Below are 18,638 nucleotides of genomic sequence, written 5' to 3'. Positions count from 1 at the left end.
CCCCCCATCTGATGTTAACCAGGGACAGGATGTCTTGCTTCAGCCAGAGGATCTCGAGAGCAGTCCTGCTTTCCAGCCAAACATCGGTGAAACAGACCACTTAGGGCTCCGGACCTAATTACCAGCCCAGTAATATCATCTCAGCCACACTCACGGGGATGGTCACAAGCTTGCTCTTTTCATCGTCCTCAGACGTTCCATGTCCACAACTCTGGACATCACTGCCACTCTTTCTACTTCTCCCCATTTTCCATCCTTTGCAACTTCTAGTCACTGCACACCCTCCCCGCTTTCCCAGGCCATACATAACCCTGCTCTAGATTCACTTTACTCTCTTGCAGATGCACTCTTGGATCCCTTATCTCCTTGTTCTTCTGCCATTCATGTTTCGAGGCTACAATCCTATGCCTTTTCTGCTCTTGCTTGAGTGCTACCGAATGCAGGATCCGGTCTTTGTCTAAAAGTTTCCATGGCTCCCTTATTACCCTTGGGATAAAACATAGACTTGTTTGACATCTACATCTTTTTGCGACCTGGCTCCAGCCTTTCTTTCTAGGCTAGTTACAGATTCTTCATCACACATTAAGTTCCAGCTAAGCTAGCCCTCTTGCTGCTGTTGCTCAAATTCCATCTGGACTCTGCATTCATGCACGGGGTATCCTCCGTGCCCGAGACGCTCTCCCTTCTCACTTTTGCCCTTGGGTGTCCTTTCCAGGCCCAGCTCAAGGGCTATCTCCCTCAAGAGGCCTCTTCTGATTCCCCTCCACCAGGCAAGCGCCCTTACTCTAGAGGTTCTCTCTAGTTTGTTAGTGGATTGCTAGATTGAAGGTAATCTGAAGAGAGCACTAATGTGGGGAAAGCAGGGGAGCTCATGTTTTTTCTAGTGTGCCTATTTCATTAGTACAAGAATCCTCACAACAAATGGTTCTAATATCCTGTCATTCTCCGAGACAGGAATGTACAATTCACCCTATTTTCAGTTTTGTCGTAGCTCTTGTTTCAGATGTGTCCTACTCTTCCTGACCCCATTTGGGGTTTTCTTGGCAAACATACTAGAGTGGTTTGTCATTTCCTTCCCCAATTCATTTTACAGATGAGGAAACTGAGGCAAACAGGGTTAAGCCCAGGGTCACAAAGCTATTAAGCGTCTGAGGCTAGATTTGAGCTCAGAACCTCTTGACTCCAGGGTTGGTGCTCTATCTACTGTGCCACCTAACTACCCATTAATTTTGGTTAATCTTCTATCTTAGTGTACACTGCATAGCTGTTGTATTCACAATTTCTTTCAAAACCATAAATATTAATGTTCAGACATGAAGTAATTTGTGGAAGCTCATAATGCAAATTAAGCGGCTAAGACTTTTTTATACTATGTACTTTCTATATACACTTCCACTGCTATTGAATCATTTCTACCTAATCCTTGCATTGTCCATTATGGGGCTTTGTCTTTTAACATTTATGAGAACATCAAGTGGGGGGAAGGGCAATGGGGTCCTCTGATTACTAATATGCATTTTTCAAAATGATCTTCCCCTTCAGCCTTTCCTGCCTGTTGTAAATGCCCATCACCCACACTGGATACATTCTGTATTTATTGACCTGGAAGACGTCTCCCCGTAGTAGAATGCAAACTTCCTAAGAACAGGGCACATTATCAGTTTTTTCTACTTGTATCCTTGCGCCCAGCACACATAATAAATGCTTGTAGATAATATGATGCCATAGTCGTTTGGGTAAAGATAGACTCCTCGGCTTCACTGCTATAGAAAGAGTTGGACTGGCATAGTTCAGCCCCACCTCTCACTGGAAAATAAACCAACCAACCTTTCTTCCATTTTAATTGGAATCTACTTTGTCTGGTTTAGTATTTGCCTAAACAAAGGTCATAAAAGCCACTGTACATCTTAAGTTAGAGAAGACCTTTTCCCCTCTGGGATGCCAACGCTAGCCTCCACCTTGGCAAGAGGTACTTGCTATTGTCCAAGACTAAAGCACAATTTGGGTGTACTCCCCCAAAATGGGTTAAGACTCCGCCAGGGAACAGAGATGGGTTTATTTTTTAAAGCGATTTCTTTTGAAAATCTCTACAGAAAAGTTCAGCACCTAGTCTCCTGCCTATTAAGCAAAGAAGTGCTATTCCCATAAATGAAGTCCTTGCTAGTGACCCACAATTATCAGCACTGTTGGGATGGATTATATCGAGCCAGTCACATACTTGGGGCACCGTGGAAAACTCAGTGGCACAAGCTGGCCTCGCTGTGACATATTCATCAATTTCTCCTAAAGGGGCTGCAATGGCCAGCGTAGACAGACATACCTCACCAATTAATGTCCCTCATGCTGCCTGTTAGTACTGAGCCTGTTAGATGGACGAAGTTCTAGCGTCGTTGCCACTGCAGCTCTGGGAAATTCTGTCGGGATGTCTTTGAGTAATTCCAAATACTTAGCAACTGAAACTGGGGAGTCAAGCAGAGATTTTCATCTCGCAGGAAATGCCAGACTGGCAAACAGGTTTGGGTGGGGGTGTTTTCCCCATAACCCAGCATCAACAACAGTGTTCACACTTTGAAGGTGGTCACTGACTAGACATACAATGGTCAGGTGACAGGTGACAACAGAAATGCAAAGAGATTACATATGCCTTCCTCCAAAGACCAGCCCTCATCCTTGAGAAATACAATGCCTGGTATACAGTATGAGCATAATAAATGCTAGCAGACTGAGAGGGGGAAATTAAGAAATTAATTACTAAAAATGATGAAAATGCATTTATTAAGTGATTAGTGTGGCAAACACTGTGCTGAGTGATGGGGATATAAACAGGGGCAAGCAACACCCACTGCTCAGCCATCTCCAAGTCATGCTGCCTGTACTCCAGCTTGCACTGCCCTCCAGTGACCCTGGGCTCGGTTCAGGGATGCTTTCACCTTATCTTGCCTGACACTACATCACTTTCTTGCAATCTCCAAAATGAAGGTGATCTTAAGAGTCACGGGTACTCCTAATTACACACCACTGGTGTTTTATCAGTTGGGGAAGGTACCCTCCTCTCTCCATAAAGACCTCGAGGAAAATAAGAAATGCAACATAACAATTTTAGACTTTAAGCAGAAAGTTGAGGGACATTGGGACCACGTCCTTAAGAAAGATAAGAGAACTATTCTAAGTCTGTAGCAACACCCAAGGCACAAGCTTGTCTTCTATCTGTAAAAGGACCAAAGTACGCATCTAGACCTTTTCAAAGCTAATTTTTTGGGGGGAGGGGGCAGAGAGTGAGCAAATTAGGAGAAGAAAATGGTCAAATAGCAGTAGTAGTTAAGACAGAGAAACACCAATGAACATTTTTCATTTATTTTTTGTTGTTTTTTTCAGTTTATTTTTTGTCATTGTTGGTTTGTTCTCGAGATGGCTACAACACCAGACGGAACAATGCGCTCAAGTCCAACGCCTGTGCAGGGCTACACTGCTCGGAAATGTTAAGATCTGCTTTTGGCTCCCCCACCCCCATCAAATAATTTTCAAATCTTTGAATAAAATAGTTATTGGTCAGCCCCATAAAACACACCTCTTTAAATCTCAACCCCCTTTTCCTCTTTCCCATATCTGGGAAAAAAAAAAGAAAGAAAATACCTCAAATTTTTTTTAAAAAAACACCTAAAAAAGAGAAAATTTCTATATATATATATAATATATATACGACTCCCCCAGTTTTGGACTCTTTTCCATGAGGCTGACAACGACTGGATGAACCAGATGCAAGCAGACTCAGGGTCTGAATGGGGCCGGAGTTGGGGCAGGCTTGAACTTTGATGCTCCCATGCTCCCCTGACTTACTGGTGAACCACGTGTACAGGTCAGGACTAGCTCTAGCTCTCTTGCTCATTGTTCCTTGTCTAAACATCAAGTGTAAAGGGGGAGAGAACTGGAGGGTGGGAGAAATCCTTACTCCACTCGGATCCCTGCCCCCAACAAAATAAAACAAAATACCCCCCCAAACCCCTCCCCCCCACCAAAACGCCTCCAAGATGTTGGGGTTTTTTTCCCCTGCTTCCCTAGTGCAGCAATTTGGTTAATTCATTTCAACCCCCACATTTCCATAAGTAATTCTGTTGTGTGGTTTTTGTTTCATTTCACAGAAAGTTTACTACTTTTAGTGTGGTGTTTCTGGGGTTTTTTGTTGCCAGGCAAATGTTTCTCTTCAGGTTTCCATTTAGCTTTTCCTCTTTTTTTTTTTTATTAAATATTTTTTTCCCTTTCTAAAAATGAGTCCACCAGGAAACCAGCTTCCCTCCCACCATGCTGGACACACTGCAGCCATCCTTTAAAAAAAAAATCACTCTGATTTGCCCTCTCACTCATAAACAGGAACTCCCCACAGGACTGCCCTGGGAGGCCAGAGTCTCTCCCTGTTTGCTGTGACAGCTCTGGTGAAAGGGTGTGAAAGTCCCTCTGCCACAAGGAAGGGTTCTGATTGTGAGACACATTCTTGTTTTCGATTTTCCTGTCTTCTAATAAAAAGACATTCCTGGGAAAAGACAAAGAATATAACTGATTAGCAGTGCAGAGCCAACTTTTTAAAGAACCCGGCCACTAGGCAGAGTAGAACCAAACGTGTTCAATAACTAAATCTGTGACTAGAGCCTGCTTCCAAGAGTATTTCTTGTAAACAGACGAAACAACTGTGTGAAGCAGGAGGGTCCTTCCATCACTTAAAAACAATTAAATGTCCATTCTGTGCTTAACAATGGACGCCCCCAGAGGTGCCCAAGCTATTTAAGAACATAAATTGAAAAACAAACAAACCATCCTTATCCATGAGGGATTGCTGAAGGTCCCTTTCAGGGGATGGTCACTCCCAGGCCTTGGAATCCTGCCTACCCATTCTGAACATCCCCTCAGGAAGATAAGCTACAGATCTACAAAAGAACTGCAATTTTTTTTCTTTTTCAGCTAAGAGAACAATGTGAAGTTAAATGGTACCACAGATAAAAATTGCCTTGGATGGGGCCTTGCCACTGTACTTCTGCGCTGCTGAACTTTCTTTGCTTGAAAATTCACCAGCCAAAGAATTCTCTAGCTGAATGGAAGAACCCAGCAGCAGGCAAGCTGCAAAGGGTGTTGCTTTCCAATTGTTATGGCAGAAATTTTGCTAATCATGAAAACTCAGACTGATAAAGAGTGAATATAAATCATTCTTAGGGCAGTACTTCTGCCCAGCCCCACCAAAGTTCTTCATGCCCAAAACAGCCATCCACTACATAAGACATATACATGATTAAAAGAGACTTAACTGCTTGTCACCTTTTATACAAAGCTTCCTAAGAATAATTTTGTTCTGTGTGTGTGTGTGTGTGTGTGTGTGTGTGTGTGTGTGTGTGTGTGTTTAATAAAGGGAATGAGAGAGAAAGAAGAGTTTGCCTGGGAATGTCCAGGACACGTCAGTGCTGCCCAAGCTTGGCTCAATTCCACAAAGAAGGAATGCAATCCAGAAGAAGAAAAGTGACAAACGCTTCCTTCAGTTTATGTCAATTAATGCCATATAGTTATAAGAATGCTCTACATGATCACTAAATATATTAAACTCTTCAGAACCTCACTCTCTAGCCCCAGGGGCTGCCTTTATTGGAACCCAGTTATCACCACTGAGTGGTTACTAACATCCTGATGGCTCTTGTAGAGCTGGGGATAACACTTAACTCACCTGGGAGACAGGCACAGTACAGAAGCTCAAGTTATCGAAACAACCTGGTGAAGTCCCTCAAGGCCCAGCAAACTTGTTTACATTCCTCAGCACTGGAAAGAAAAAAGGCCAGTTCTTTAGGTTTTGGTGATGAGAAGAGGAGAGGTGAATACAGATGAAAAACAGAGCAGCTAAAGTCGTACAGACTGAGAAGCGTTCCAACTCAGGCAGAGATTCTGCCTCAAGGCTCCCTGACCATATCTCATGTTTATCCTTTAAATGGGAGTTTTATAAGGAATGTGTTTTCCAGAAGGGTTGAAATGAAGGTAAAAATGTCTTATGGGATGCTCTATTTTGGCTGAAGATCTCAGTACAAATGCACACTAAGTAGCAAAAAGCCCCTGGCGACGCAAAAAGCCAGGATACTCTATTGAGGTTCTGTCTTCTTTTCTGTGCTAAGTTAATCTGACACTAAATCTCTACTCACAGAAACGTAATTTAGGTTAGAAAAGTTCAGATGGGAAACAAAGTCTCCATCAGTCATTGCTTTTCTAGCTGAACAGGCTACTCAGGATTTCTTTCTGGGGGAGGAGGAGAGAGGAGTTGGGGCATGTAGAGCAGCAGCAAGAGGAGAAGGAAGTTGGATATGATCCTCAAGCAGACATCGGAGCTCAATGGGGGGGCATATCAACACTGAACTGAGAGGGGAGGCACTAACTTAATTCTATCTTTTTAAAACACTGTTTGCTATGAAAAAATATGACTGAGACACCAGAACATGAACCTAGTTCAAGAATAAAATGGGTACAATTCTGGGCCCAACCTCAATAATCTGGTGGAATTAACCTAGTACAGGTTAAGGAGAAAAGAAAGTCTTGGAATCTTCTGAATATTCTCATGCTTGGAATGAGTCCAAGTGACCCACACCTCCCAGGCATAGGTCTTATGTTCAGAAGTTTTCCTTCTAGCTTGGAGCAAGTAACATCAAGGTGAAAAAGTACAAGGAATGACGGAATAGGATAGAAGGGAGAATAAAAGTCAATACTTCAGGCATCTACATTCCAATTTTCCTACTCCATGTGAAGCCTTAAATGATAGAGCTCTGATTTCAATAAATAGCAGAATCTTGTAATGATCTCCCACTCCTCCATCCTAGAAATTCAACAAGAAATTCTTTCCTTTCTAGATTTAACAAATTTTAATGAAATCATTAACTTTCTCAGGCAAGTTAATGAGGATTTATGCAGCAACTAGAGTGAACAAGGTCAGATTCAAACACGCCATCAAGTCAGGAAGGAGGGAGAGCTCAGCAATCCAAGAAGTGGCAAACATGGTTAGTGACAGAACACAGGACTAGGTCACCCCAGGTTCAAGGCCAGCAATAAATAGTAACTTAGATTTTACAAAAGTCATCAACTGACTCCCTGGAAAATCTCAAAAGAGTTGGGCTTCTTCCTACCCCTGTATTCCCTCTCTACTTCTCTTTCTCTCTCTGTTCAATTTCAGGATTACATGGACTCTAGTAAAAACCAAATAAGCTATGTTGGTCTTAAAACTTCTGAGTAGTAGACAATCTACCACTTTTAGTAAGGTCTGAAATCTCAACTTTTGTCTCCTTTGTGGGGGCGGGGTGGGGTGGATCATTGCCTCTCTGGGTTTTTTTATATGTGTAATGCTTTCATCAGAGAATCTTTTTTTTTCCCCAAGAGAATCAAAATATTGAAATCAAAATGCTAGTAAAGGAAAACTGAAGAGAAGCTGCATAGAATAATAGATGGATACAGAGAATAAGCCCCAGAGTCCTAGCTCTTTGCTTCTCCTCCCAATTCTGCCACCAATCTTCTTTGCTGGGAGGTAACTTTAGTCTTTGACCATTTCAAAGCTATCAAACCCAAATACCTACCACAACTGTTGTCAGACGTGAGACAGAAGAAACTGGAGGTATGTCTCAGCTGTTTTTCTATCTGGCAACTTGATACTAAAATTTTTTTTGTAAAACCTGGAAAGATTTATATGAACTGATGCTGAGTGAAATGAGCAGAACCAGGAGAACACTGTGTGCAATGACAGCAACACTGTGCGATGACTGACTTTGATAGACTTAGCTCTTCTCCAGAATGCAAGGATCTAAGACAACTCCAAAAGACTCACAATGGAAAATGCTATCCACATCCAGAAAAAGAACCATGGAGCCTGAATGGAGATGGAAGCATTTGCTCTCCTTTTCTTTTGTTCTTTTATTTTTTCTTGCAGTTCCTCCCATTAGTTCTAATTCTTCTATGTATCATGACTAATGTGAAAATATGCTTAATATGAATGTATAAGTAGAGCCTAGCAGACTGTACTCCATCTTGGGGGGAGAACATTTAAAAACTCAAAACCTTATGGAACTGAATATTGAAAACTAAAAATATAAATAATTTACATTAACAAATTTTTTCATACTGTTTCCTCTTTCTGACATTCTAAAACTTAGATCCCATTCTGTTCTATTCTCTTATGTTACTATCCAAATATCTTTATTAGTCTCCATTCCACAACTTCCAGGTCAATGACCTTTTAATTTTTTTTTATTAATTTAACTTTCAATAACAAGCATTTATTTTCTGTCCCTCCTACTCCTCCCAATTTAAAAGAAAAAATTTTTAAAGGCACCCCCTTGTAACAATTATGTATGAACAAGCAAAAAAAAAATCCCCAAATTGTCTAAGTTCCAAATATATGCCATATTCTGCATCTTGAATACACCCCCATTCCATCAGGAAGCACTGACTATCAAAAGTCCCCTGGAATGAATCACGGTGGATCACTGTGCTGATGAGCGATTTTAAGTCTTCTAAATCTGTTTGTCTTTACAAACAGATGATGTTTCAATAACCTCCTAAAAAAGGGGGTGTCAGAGTACTGTCTTCCACTTGGCATGCTGCGAGATTTATTGAATGGAATTCTGTGGCATAGCTCTTGTGAGCAAGTAGGTGCTGGCCAACTTAAGCAAGCAAAAGGATCCAATACTGACTGAGCTAGAATGATTTTTGTGGACAGGAAGCAGATGCAGCATTGGTAATAGAGACATATGCCCCATTACAATCTGGGTCAGAACCTGTAGACGTGTGCCCTAGTCAGCAGCGCCTACATCCAACAGAATCTCTTTGCCCTGAGGATCCTCATGCAGTTTGCCAGAGGGCCTACAGAATAAAGAAGAGCACAGAGAAATGTGAAATGGTGCTGACAAGCATCCTAGTTATTAGCAGTCAATGTCAACTGAGAGAGATTATTGAGGGGCTTTGGGAAGAAGAACTGATCTTGTCGATGAGAATTCACTGCAGGCTCTGAGTGACTCCGAAAGCTAGGAGTCTGCCAGTGCTGCTGCAGAAGCACGCTGGGGCTTGCTAAAATGAAACTGAACCAGTTCGCCCTCTCTCTGCTAGGACGGCAAATCTATAACATGTTGGTGCTGGTTCTACCGCCAGAAGGCAGATTGAGTCATGGAGCAAGCAGCTGAAGGGCAGCAGGCAATCTAAAGAAGCCAATTAACTGTAAAAGGTGAGGAGTAATCCCAGGTCCTCTTTCAGAACTCCACCAGCACTGCCTTTTTCTGCAGTCTGCTCACTCTTTACCATCATGTCACAGGCTGTTCTAGGAGGAGCTGCCAAACTCGTTTAGCAATGAAACATCCAGGGAAACCCAAGCTGCAACCTGGCACAGCTGCTTTTTGATCTCATACGGTGAAATCAAGTCAACAAGCACTGTTTAGACACCTACCATGTACCCACACTGGACTAAGTGCTAGGGAAACAAAGCAAAGCCGACATCCTGCCCCTCAACGCCACCATTACATCAACAGTCAGTCCCTGTTCTCCAAGAGCTCCCAGTCTGACGGGGGAGTCGACATTCAGCAACTACATACAAATAAGATACAGATGGGATAAATTCAAGAAAATCAACAGAGAAAAGGCATTGATTTTATAAGGACTTGGGAAGGGCTTCTTGTAGAAGGTAAGTCTTTAGCTGGGACTTAGAAAATCTGGGAGATGGAGATGAGGAAGGAAAGAATTGCAGGTATGGGGGACAGCCGGGTAAAATATACTGAGCTGGGACAAAAGGGTCTTGTGTGAGTAAAGGCAAAGAGGCCAGTATAATTGCGAATGCAGTGAGGCTAAGTATCTCAGCTTTTAACTAAGAAAAGAATTTTATCAACTGGGGGCTTTTGCAAATTTGAAATTAATTTTTCAAGCAAGGACGTAAAACCAGGGGCCCTGTGTTGACCCAATGAGAGAATATTTTCAGAGATACCCTGTTATCTCATCAACATATACAAGCACTAACAAAGAAGACAACTTATTATTTGTCTTGTTGGGGGTGTTTTTCCAGAGTTGGCAGGGGATGAGCACACCACAAGATGCACCGGACATCTTTGGTGGGGCTTCCTTTTAGACTGAAATCTTCAAACACTACTACTTTGAAAGGGTTTTCATCTAAACAAATAAGACTCCTGTCACTATTTCCACCATGGTTTATTTATTTTTGCTACATTTTAAAAATCAATTTATTCTTGGACTTCCGTACTGTCATTGCTCATACCCTGTCTCTATGGCTGGAAGCAGAAAAGACACTGGAAACCTGAAACATTCCCTGGTGAGCAACTTTGTCATTCTTGCATATGAAAGAAAGCACTGAGTGTAATTCAATAAAACACAAACAACCTACATTTTCTATTCTTGACATCTCCTAACTCTAGGTTCTTTCGCCTGATATTACTGTATAGGCAACAAGGAGAGAAAGGGTGCTTCAGTATATGAAAAAAGTGTGGAGGTCAAAATAATTCTTTCTACTACACTAGTTCTCATTTTCCCTAAAGTTTTACTTTGATGAGAAAAGAGGAAACTCATCAATAAACTCTGCCTTCTGCCTGACCAGATCCAAAAGAGAAGCAGGCCAACGCACCAGCTACTGCTCCCACCCTCGTGGTCTCCAGGCATAAACATCATGGATGTAATAGTTCTACCAGACAAATTCAGAGTTAAAAGGAAATGAAAGCCATTTTGTAAGGCTACTTCAAGAACTATATAAAAATACCTCATGAAAGGGAAATCACCATTTCCAGAAAAAATGTGACACAAGGCTGTCACATGTCATTACTCAGTCATGCATACATGAATCACTTTGACTACTACTGAAACAACACCTATTTCTAGAGCAGTGAGATATTTAATGACTGCGGAACAATCGTCCTCAACAATACTAAGAAATTATGAAAACAAACCCTGGGGGCACTTTGGGAGATACTAAGGGCTTAGTTATTTTGAAAAGTGATATAAAATAAACCAGCTCTCCAGAGGGTATTTAACTTCTATTCTATCATTTGCCCAGGAAGGTAATAATAACAAATATTGACAGCTTATGCTTTTATCACACTTCATACTTACAAAATGCTTTACATATATCACTATCTTACACTAGCCCCGCAAGGTAGATAGCAAAATATATATATATATATACACACACACACACATATATATATATAAAAAGATTCTTTTTCACGTATACAGACTAAGGCTCAGAAAATGCCTTGGCTGATATCACATGACTGTTCAATGACACAGCCAGGACATGAATATAGGATTTTAAGTGCTACATCTGAAAGGGTGAGATGTCAATTCAATACCAAATCCCATTCTCAAAGCTCTGCTGTTTAGCTTTAACATATTACGTAGAATGAGGCCCAGACACAAGGAAAATCTATTATAAATGATCCTAGAATTCCTGATTTATGTGTGTCACCTATGGCAGGAAGCTCACTTGTTGAACCCCTGCTACTGGTGTGTTAGTACCATACGTGCATGTAAAGAAAAGCATTCATACATGACTAACTTCACCTACCTTACCTATGCCACTATTTAATATAAAAGAACATATAACAGAGTGTTATTGATGCTTATCAGATCTAGCTTTAAAAAGGAACTTCCAAATCAAGGATTATACTATGTAATCCTTTTTTATTCTATGTGTACTACATGTAGCAGATAAAAATCAATCCAGAACAGATACAATGGTATGAATTCACAAGGACAGAGAACAACACCCACTAGCTCCTGGGGATGAAACAAGGGTCAGAGATGTTTGTCCTGTGCTGCCCACCCCCAACCCCCCCACATCCCTTAGAACCTCCCCAACACTCTACTCACCTAGTAACCTGCTTATGGAAGTCTGTAAGTTGTTTATGCGTCACTGTGACAGCTCCAACAGTTGTTTCCTTTGGTAAACCCTTCAGAGAATTCTCTAGCCAACGACAAAAAGTCTGTATTGAGAAAAGAGGTAAGAAAATAAGGTGACTGCAGAGTGGTTGGGTGCGTTCACAGCAGCTATCCAAAGCAACTGGATTCCTTTGGCAGCATTTATTAACCTAGACCTGGAGCCAAGGAAAGGAAACCTAAGCTATCCCTTAAGCCCTCAAATCCTAATGTTAACCCTTCACAGGTAACTGAAGCAGTCTGAAAGAAGCATGCTAGAGACTTCCCATCACAGCAGTAGCAGATAACACTTACAACAGAGTTCTTTCAGATCATAAATCAGTCTTCTTCTGTTTCTGTTGGCAGGTACCAACCCATATTTTCAAAAACTAGATGAACCTTTTCATCAGTAGCACACTACCTCTCAGGATTAAAAATCCAAAGCAATTCAGATAGGTGGAGAAGCAAAAAGCCCAAACCAGATGAGCCTGCCAGCAATTAAACTTCTGACAGCCTACTAATGGCTGAAACCCAAAAACTTTAGGGGACATCCCTAATAGTAGAACTATACCAACTCAGTGGTCCTTAATAATATTACAGGATCTGCCTACTCTTTGGGATTGAAAATTCTGCTTTATTTGACCTAACTTTCACTTTTGCTGCTATTTATGCTTATGTCCTTCTGTACTGTCCTTAGTGGAAAAGAGAAACATTCATCTGGTTGTCACTTTTCACATGCTCAAAATTGTTCAAGCTCCCCCCACTCTTTACTACCCTTTACCTTCACTAAACCAGAGATTATCATTCCTTTTTTTTTGTTTGTTTTTTGGTAAAGCAATTGGGATTAAGTGACTTGCCCAGGGTCACACAGCTAGTAAGTATCAAGTGTCTGAGGCCACATTTAAACTCAGGTCCTCCTGTCTCCAAGGCCAGAGCTCCACCCACTGCGCCACCTAGCTGCCCCCTGAGATTATCATACTTAAGATTTTTTTTCTGAGCTCTTATTCTTCAGCTATTTCCTCGTTTTCATTATTTTTCTCTGGATTGGCTTTAACACCCTAAAGAAAATATTCTAGCCAGGGCTTCACATCAATATTCTGGCTGGAAGACTATTTTTCTATTCTTAAATGTTTTCTCCTACTAACACATCCTTACATCTGGCTTAAATTCTTACTAAACTTGAATAAAACTAAGCGTTGAATAAATACTAAAAATCCAATATTCCTCCAAATGCTGCCACCTAGGAAAGACAGAGAGCACTGCATACAAGCAGGAGAAAGAATTGGGGCACAATTAGAAAAATCTACCATTTGGCAAAAGACTACCACTTTTCAAGGTCTGAACCAAGGTATCAATCAACACATATTAAGTACCTACTATGTGCCAGGTACTGTGCTAAGGTACAAGAGTCACACAGAAAATTAAAACAAACAAGTTATACTGCAGTCCAATTTTTTATTCAATAAAATGTAGGGTCCCTTGACTGCAGCCAACCTCAAGATATGTTAAAATAGTTCCGCCATACTCTATTTCAACATGCTCATTACTACAAAATCAATCTGAGACTATACAGATCGACTATAACTTATAACTCAAGTGATCCTATTCCTATTCTTGAAACCAATTTTAAAAGGTTGGAAGTCACACATAAATCTAAAAATTATAATGGAGTATAAGACCTTGCTGTCTTTTTGAAGACATATGCACACATGGTCCTTGGGTGGGGTCTGTATTAGTAATAATACCTGTGTTAACTTAAGTAGTGAACATTTCTTCAGTAATTACTAACCATTTATTAATGGTATTATACAGGCATTTTCCACCAATACATGAACTCATTTTAGCAGCAGAACTAACCTCTTATTTGTTAATAGCATATTAACATAAAGTATATAGCACCATTTGGCTGTACCATACACACAGCCAGAATGATTTAAATGATTTAAAGAGCCCAGAATTTTAACAATATTAAACCCAGCAACATCCTTACAAATCCTATCAAATGGTTGATTTTCAAGCCAAAATGGTCTCCAGGAGTCAAAAAGTACTAGGAATTTTTGACTCCTGAAAACAAGTTATAGTAGAATTTTCTTACCGGTCTGTCGACTTGCATGATCTCCCAGAGTACTTCAGCCACATCTGGAAGGGTATACGGGGGTAGGCAGAAACAACATGTGTGTAGCAGCTGGCTCACAAGCTGCTGTCCCAGCTGGTTCATCACCTGTCCAATCAACTCTTTCCGAACTTCATAGTCTTCTTCGTGCTGGAGGAGAACAAGCGAGCCAGTAAACCAGTCTCTCCAAAGACTAAATACTTATTCCACGCTTCCCTCAAAAAAATCTTTACTGATCCTTTCTTCCCTTCACTGTTTTCTCCAAGGAATAGGCACGTCTCTATCCGGCCTAAGCTAGTCACACATTTGGTTCTATCTCCTCCTGTCTCTATTAGGAGCTTGCTCCACAGGATTGAGGATGATAGATTAAAAGCTGGAAGGGAATACAGTACAAACTCCTCATTATACAGAAAAGGGAAATTAAGGCTAAGTGATCTAAACCTGGTACTCTAATTTTGTAAAATCTTTTTTGGTGCCCTTTGTTTTTATGTCACCTTCGTTTCCAAATACATTCCTCCCTACTTGGTTGATTTAGTTATGTCACACCTTGAAAGAGTGTGTGTGTTGGGCCGGGGGGGGGGGGGGGGTGCACAAGAGGAAGAGAAATTCCACACATCCACTATATCTGACAGCATATGCAACATTCCACATCCACACTCAGTCCTTTACACTCCTTCCCTGCTACAATGAAGGGAAGGAAATACATATTCTCAACTTTTCTCTGAGGCCATGCTTGACCATTATAATTATGCAGGATCCAGTGCCATTTTTCGTTCTCTCCATTTCTGTTGTTTGTGGTCACTGTGTATACTGTTTTCATGGTTCTGTTAACTTCACTTTTCACCAGTTCATATAAACCTTCCCATGTGTCTCTGAATTATTCATATTCTGTTTTTTGTTAATGGCACAGTAATATTCCATTATATTCATGTATCACCATTTTATCTTTAAACCCTCTCCGACTTTACAGGTTTGTTTCCAGTTCTTTGCTACAACACAAAGTGCTCCTATGAACATTCTGGCACAGAGGTAGATAGATAGAAACAGACAGACAGACTGACCTTTGTGTCTGTCTCTTGACATTTTTGGGTTCTATGCCTACCAGTGAATCAAAGGGCATGGACATTTTTCTCATAATTCCAAATTGCTTTCCAGACTGGATGGACCAATTCACAGCTCCATCTATCAGTGTGCCTATCCTTCTGCAAAACTTCTAACATTGATGATTTCCATCTTTTGTCACCGTTGCCAGTTTGCTGGGTGTGTGAAACCTCAAGAGTTGTTTTGATTTGTACTTCTAATTATTAGTAATTTGGAGCTCAATCATATGGTTGTTAAGAATTTGCAGTCATTCTAAAGATTACTGAAGCATATCCTTTGACACTTGGTGTTTGTGATCTTTGCTCCTCGTCTTTCACATTTCTGTTAATTCCTTAGGTATCTTGGATATCAGAGATATTTCATGTTCTAGCGCTCTTTCCACAACGCACCAACTACTGTCTCTCATGCCTTTTCTTACTGCACTCTCAAGAGTCCTAAGTGACTCTTCAGCAAACAAATCCAAAGTCCTTTACTCACCCCTCATTTTCTTTCTCATTTTCTTTTCCCTTTCTCCAACATGTAATACCAATGACCATTCTCCTTAATACTTTAGGTATGGTGGAAAAAATGCTGAACTAGGCATCAGACCTGGATTGCTTAGATTCAAATCCCATGCCTGACATCTATTAAAGGTGTGATCATGGACAAGTCACCTATGCTCTCTGCCAAGTAGGAATAACAATGCTTATAGTACCTACTTCACAGTTATTGGCTCTTTTCCCTCTAGCTACAAACCCCTTGGATCTGCTCTCTCTTTAACTGAAGAAAGCCACTTTAGTTCCCCCAGCTCTTACTTCCACTTCTCTTCTCCCTTTCAAACTTCTTGAAGAAGTAGTCTATTCTCACTGCCCCTAATTCACTTTCCATTTCTAAATCACTTGCATCCTGGTTTCTGTCCCCACCACTCCACTGAAATTCTTCTCACAAAAAATAAAATAAAAGTCATCAAAGACTTCTTATTCATCAAATCCTAAGGTAGCTATTCAGCCTTTTTTTTCCTTTAGCCTCTCTGTAGCATATGACACTACCCTTGTCCTCTCTGAAATTATCTCTACCCTCGGCAATATTGCCATATACTATACTGGTAATCCTCTCAAATCTACTCCTCTCTGTCTCTTTTTCCTCCTGCCAGTTCCTGACTGTGAATTAGCCAAAGTTTAGCCTGATGTCCCCTTTCCTCTCCATATTGGTCAGAGAGCTTATTCATTCTCAATTTCAGCTATCATCACCATGAAAATAACTTCCAAATTTAAGTCATTAGCCTTACCTTTTCATGCAAGTGCCAATGGTACATCTCCAACTACTGACCAGATATTTCCTTTTGATTATTATACCCTCCTTGTAGACTTAGCAGTGACCAAGAGCAATATGGCAGAATGAAAAGGGAATGGGATTTGTAGGCAAAAGTGTTTACTAGGAGGGAGCGTATTAACTAAACCTAACTTGTCCTCGGTTTTCCTGTCTTTACAATAAGAGGTGTACCATAATCTCCATAATCTTACCTTTTCAGCTCTATATCTTACCTCTCTAGCCAACCTAAATCCTACATACCTCATTTATCTTGTCTTTCTCTGTCTACTAGTTGCTTTCCTACTGCCTACTAACACGTCCATATCTTGCCCACCCTCAAAAAACCCTCCAGTGTCTGCTGTTCTCCTGTATGATCTTTCTACTCTAATCAAATTGGCCTACTTCATTTTCTTCTCCCTTCCTCCTTTTCTTCCCCTTATTTTTTGAGTAAGAACTTTTGTTCACCCTCTTTTCCTATCTAGAGTGTCTTTCCCCTCTCTTCTCTACCCTTCCATATGGTACCCATTATTTATGGCACAGATGAATCTATCTATCTATACCTATCTACAGGAAGCCATTGCTGACTCAAGTATTTTCTCCTTCTTATTCAAATGAAGCTCTTATCGTGTACACAACTCATTTGTTATATAGAACATATTATATGTTGCTATTTAACATGCTATGTAATTATAAGGATTCTTCTCTACATTCATTCCATTCAGCTAGACTGCAAACTACTTGAAGGCAGGAAGCATATTATATTTCTTGAACTATGACAGAGCCTACCAGCACCTCACTAAAAACTGATCCTTGATAAATTATTTGGTGATGAATTTAATATATCTACCATTCCAGATTAACTGGGTGCAATGGCGCTGCAAGGGCAAAGAATCAGACAAGAGACTGTGGCCCTCCTGCAAGCAGCTTAAAAGGGGGACTGATAAGCCCTGCAAAGATTACCACACTTCTGGTACTCACATCATTGGCTACTCCTGTGTGGATGAGGTCCCGTAGGAACTTCATGACACTGCAGTTGGCATCCCGGTGGTCAAGGGTGGTTGAGGCAATGGCCCACTGTAAGATGGGAATAACCACTTGGCTCCTCAACAAGGTGACAGGGCTACGTTGGATAAACCTATGGATGAAAAGTGAGATACAGAACACAAATTCTATACACAGAATGAACTCATACTTTAGACTGTTGCCAACTCTAATGAAAGAGCATAGACTTATCACAGAATTAGGTGATACAGTGGGCCCAGAGTCAGGAAGACCTGAGTTCAAATCCTGCCCCAGACACCTACCAGTATTCCAGCTTGCTGACATTTCTGGGCTCCTCACTCTCTCATTCAACAAGCTAGCTATCCCTTTGAGTTTTGTGTCACCTCTAAATTTGATACACACAATACTAATATATAGTTGGTGGAACAGGCCAACCATCACAAGAAAAATCATTAAACTGTTCAAAAAGTTTGACCCAGCCAACTTGTGGTGCAAGCTACCACAGGGGTCAGGGAAACATGAATTCAAATCTGGCCTCAGACAATTCCTAGCTGTGTGACTCTGGGCAAAATAATTTACCCTCTATTTGCCTCAGTTTACTCAAATGGAAAATTGGAATAATAAAAGCCCCTAACCCAGAGGGTTGTTCACGAGGATCAAATGAGATCTCTATAAAGCACTTAGCACAGCGCCTGGCACATAGCAGGTGCTATATAAACTCTTGTTCTCTTCCCTTCTCCTGGTTAATATCAATTAATCAACAAGTGAGTCATGCACCGTGCCAGGCAACGAGGATACAAATGTAAATAATGACATAATCTGAACTTATAAAGCGCTTACATTCTAACGGAGGAGACGAGTTCGTCTCTAAGTTTCTATAGAACAAATATCAATAAATACAGAGAAGCTAAATTCAAGATGGTTTGAGAGGAAGGAAACGATAAAGAGGTAAAGAAGAATGGGGAACAGCCCGCTGCAATGGCATACCGTTATCAAGGAACAGGAAGAAGGCTAATTTGGCTGGATTGCAGAATGTGGGAACAGGGAGGAGGATATACAATGAGGCCAGAAAGGATGGGGCCACGTGAAGAGCTAGAAAAGGTAAATAACAGTTTATATTTTATCCTAGAGGCAACAGGGAGACAATGGAGTTTAATGAGTAGGCAAGTGACATAATCAGATTTACACTTAAGAAAAATCACTTCAGCAGCACTATGGA

The 18,638-nt window shown here is 40.9% G+C and overlaps 1 protein-coding gene across 1 annotated transcript in view; it reads right to left on the bottom strand.

The window, feature by feature from the left end:
* Window positions 1–3,338: 3,338 nt before the first annotated feature.
* TNPO3 (transportin 3) overlaps window positions 3,339–18,638 on the bottom strand; it is a 116,021-nt gene continuing 100,721 nt past the window's right edge. Inside the window, exons 19-23 of the mRNA XM_021002276.2 lie at window positions 17,396–17,552; window positions 14,009–14,176; window positions 11,869–11,981; window positions 5,705–5,796; window positions 3,339–4,528 (exon numbers count right to left, since the gene is read on the bottom strand). Coding sequence (XP_020857935.1) covers window positions 5,736–5,796; window positions 11,869–11,981; window positions 14,009–14,176; window positions 17,396–17,552 — 499 coding nt within the window. The 3' untranslated portion in view covers window positions 3,339–4,528; window positions 5,705–5,735. The remainder of the gene's footprint in view (window positions 4,529–5,704; window positions 5,797–11,868; window positions 11,982–14,008; window positions 14,177–17,395; window positions 17,553–18,638) is intronic.

This window comes from Phascolarctos cinereus, unplaced genomic scaffold (assembly GCF_003287225.1).
Source record: "Phascolarctos cinereus isolate Bilbo 61053 unplaced genomic scaffold, phaCin_HiC Scaffold_1;HRSCAF=81, whole genome shotgun sequence".
NCBI classification, from domain to species: domain Eukaryota; kingdom Metazoa; phylum Chordata; class Mammalia; order Diprotodontia; family Phascolarctidae; genus Phascolarctos; species Phascolarctos cinereus.
Note: the sequence above shows the minus strand (reverse complement) of the source record. Positions and strands in the feature narration are given on the sequence as shown.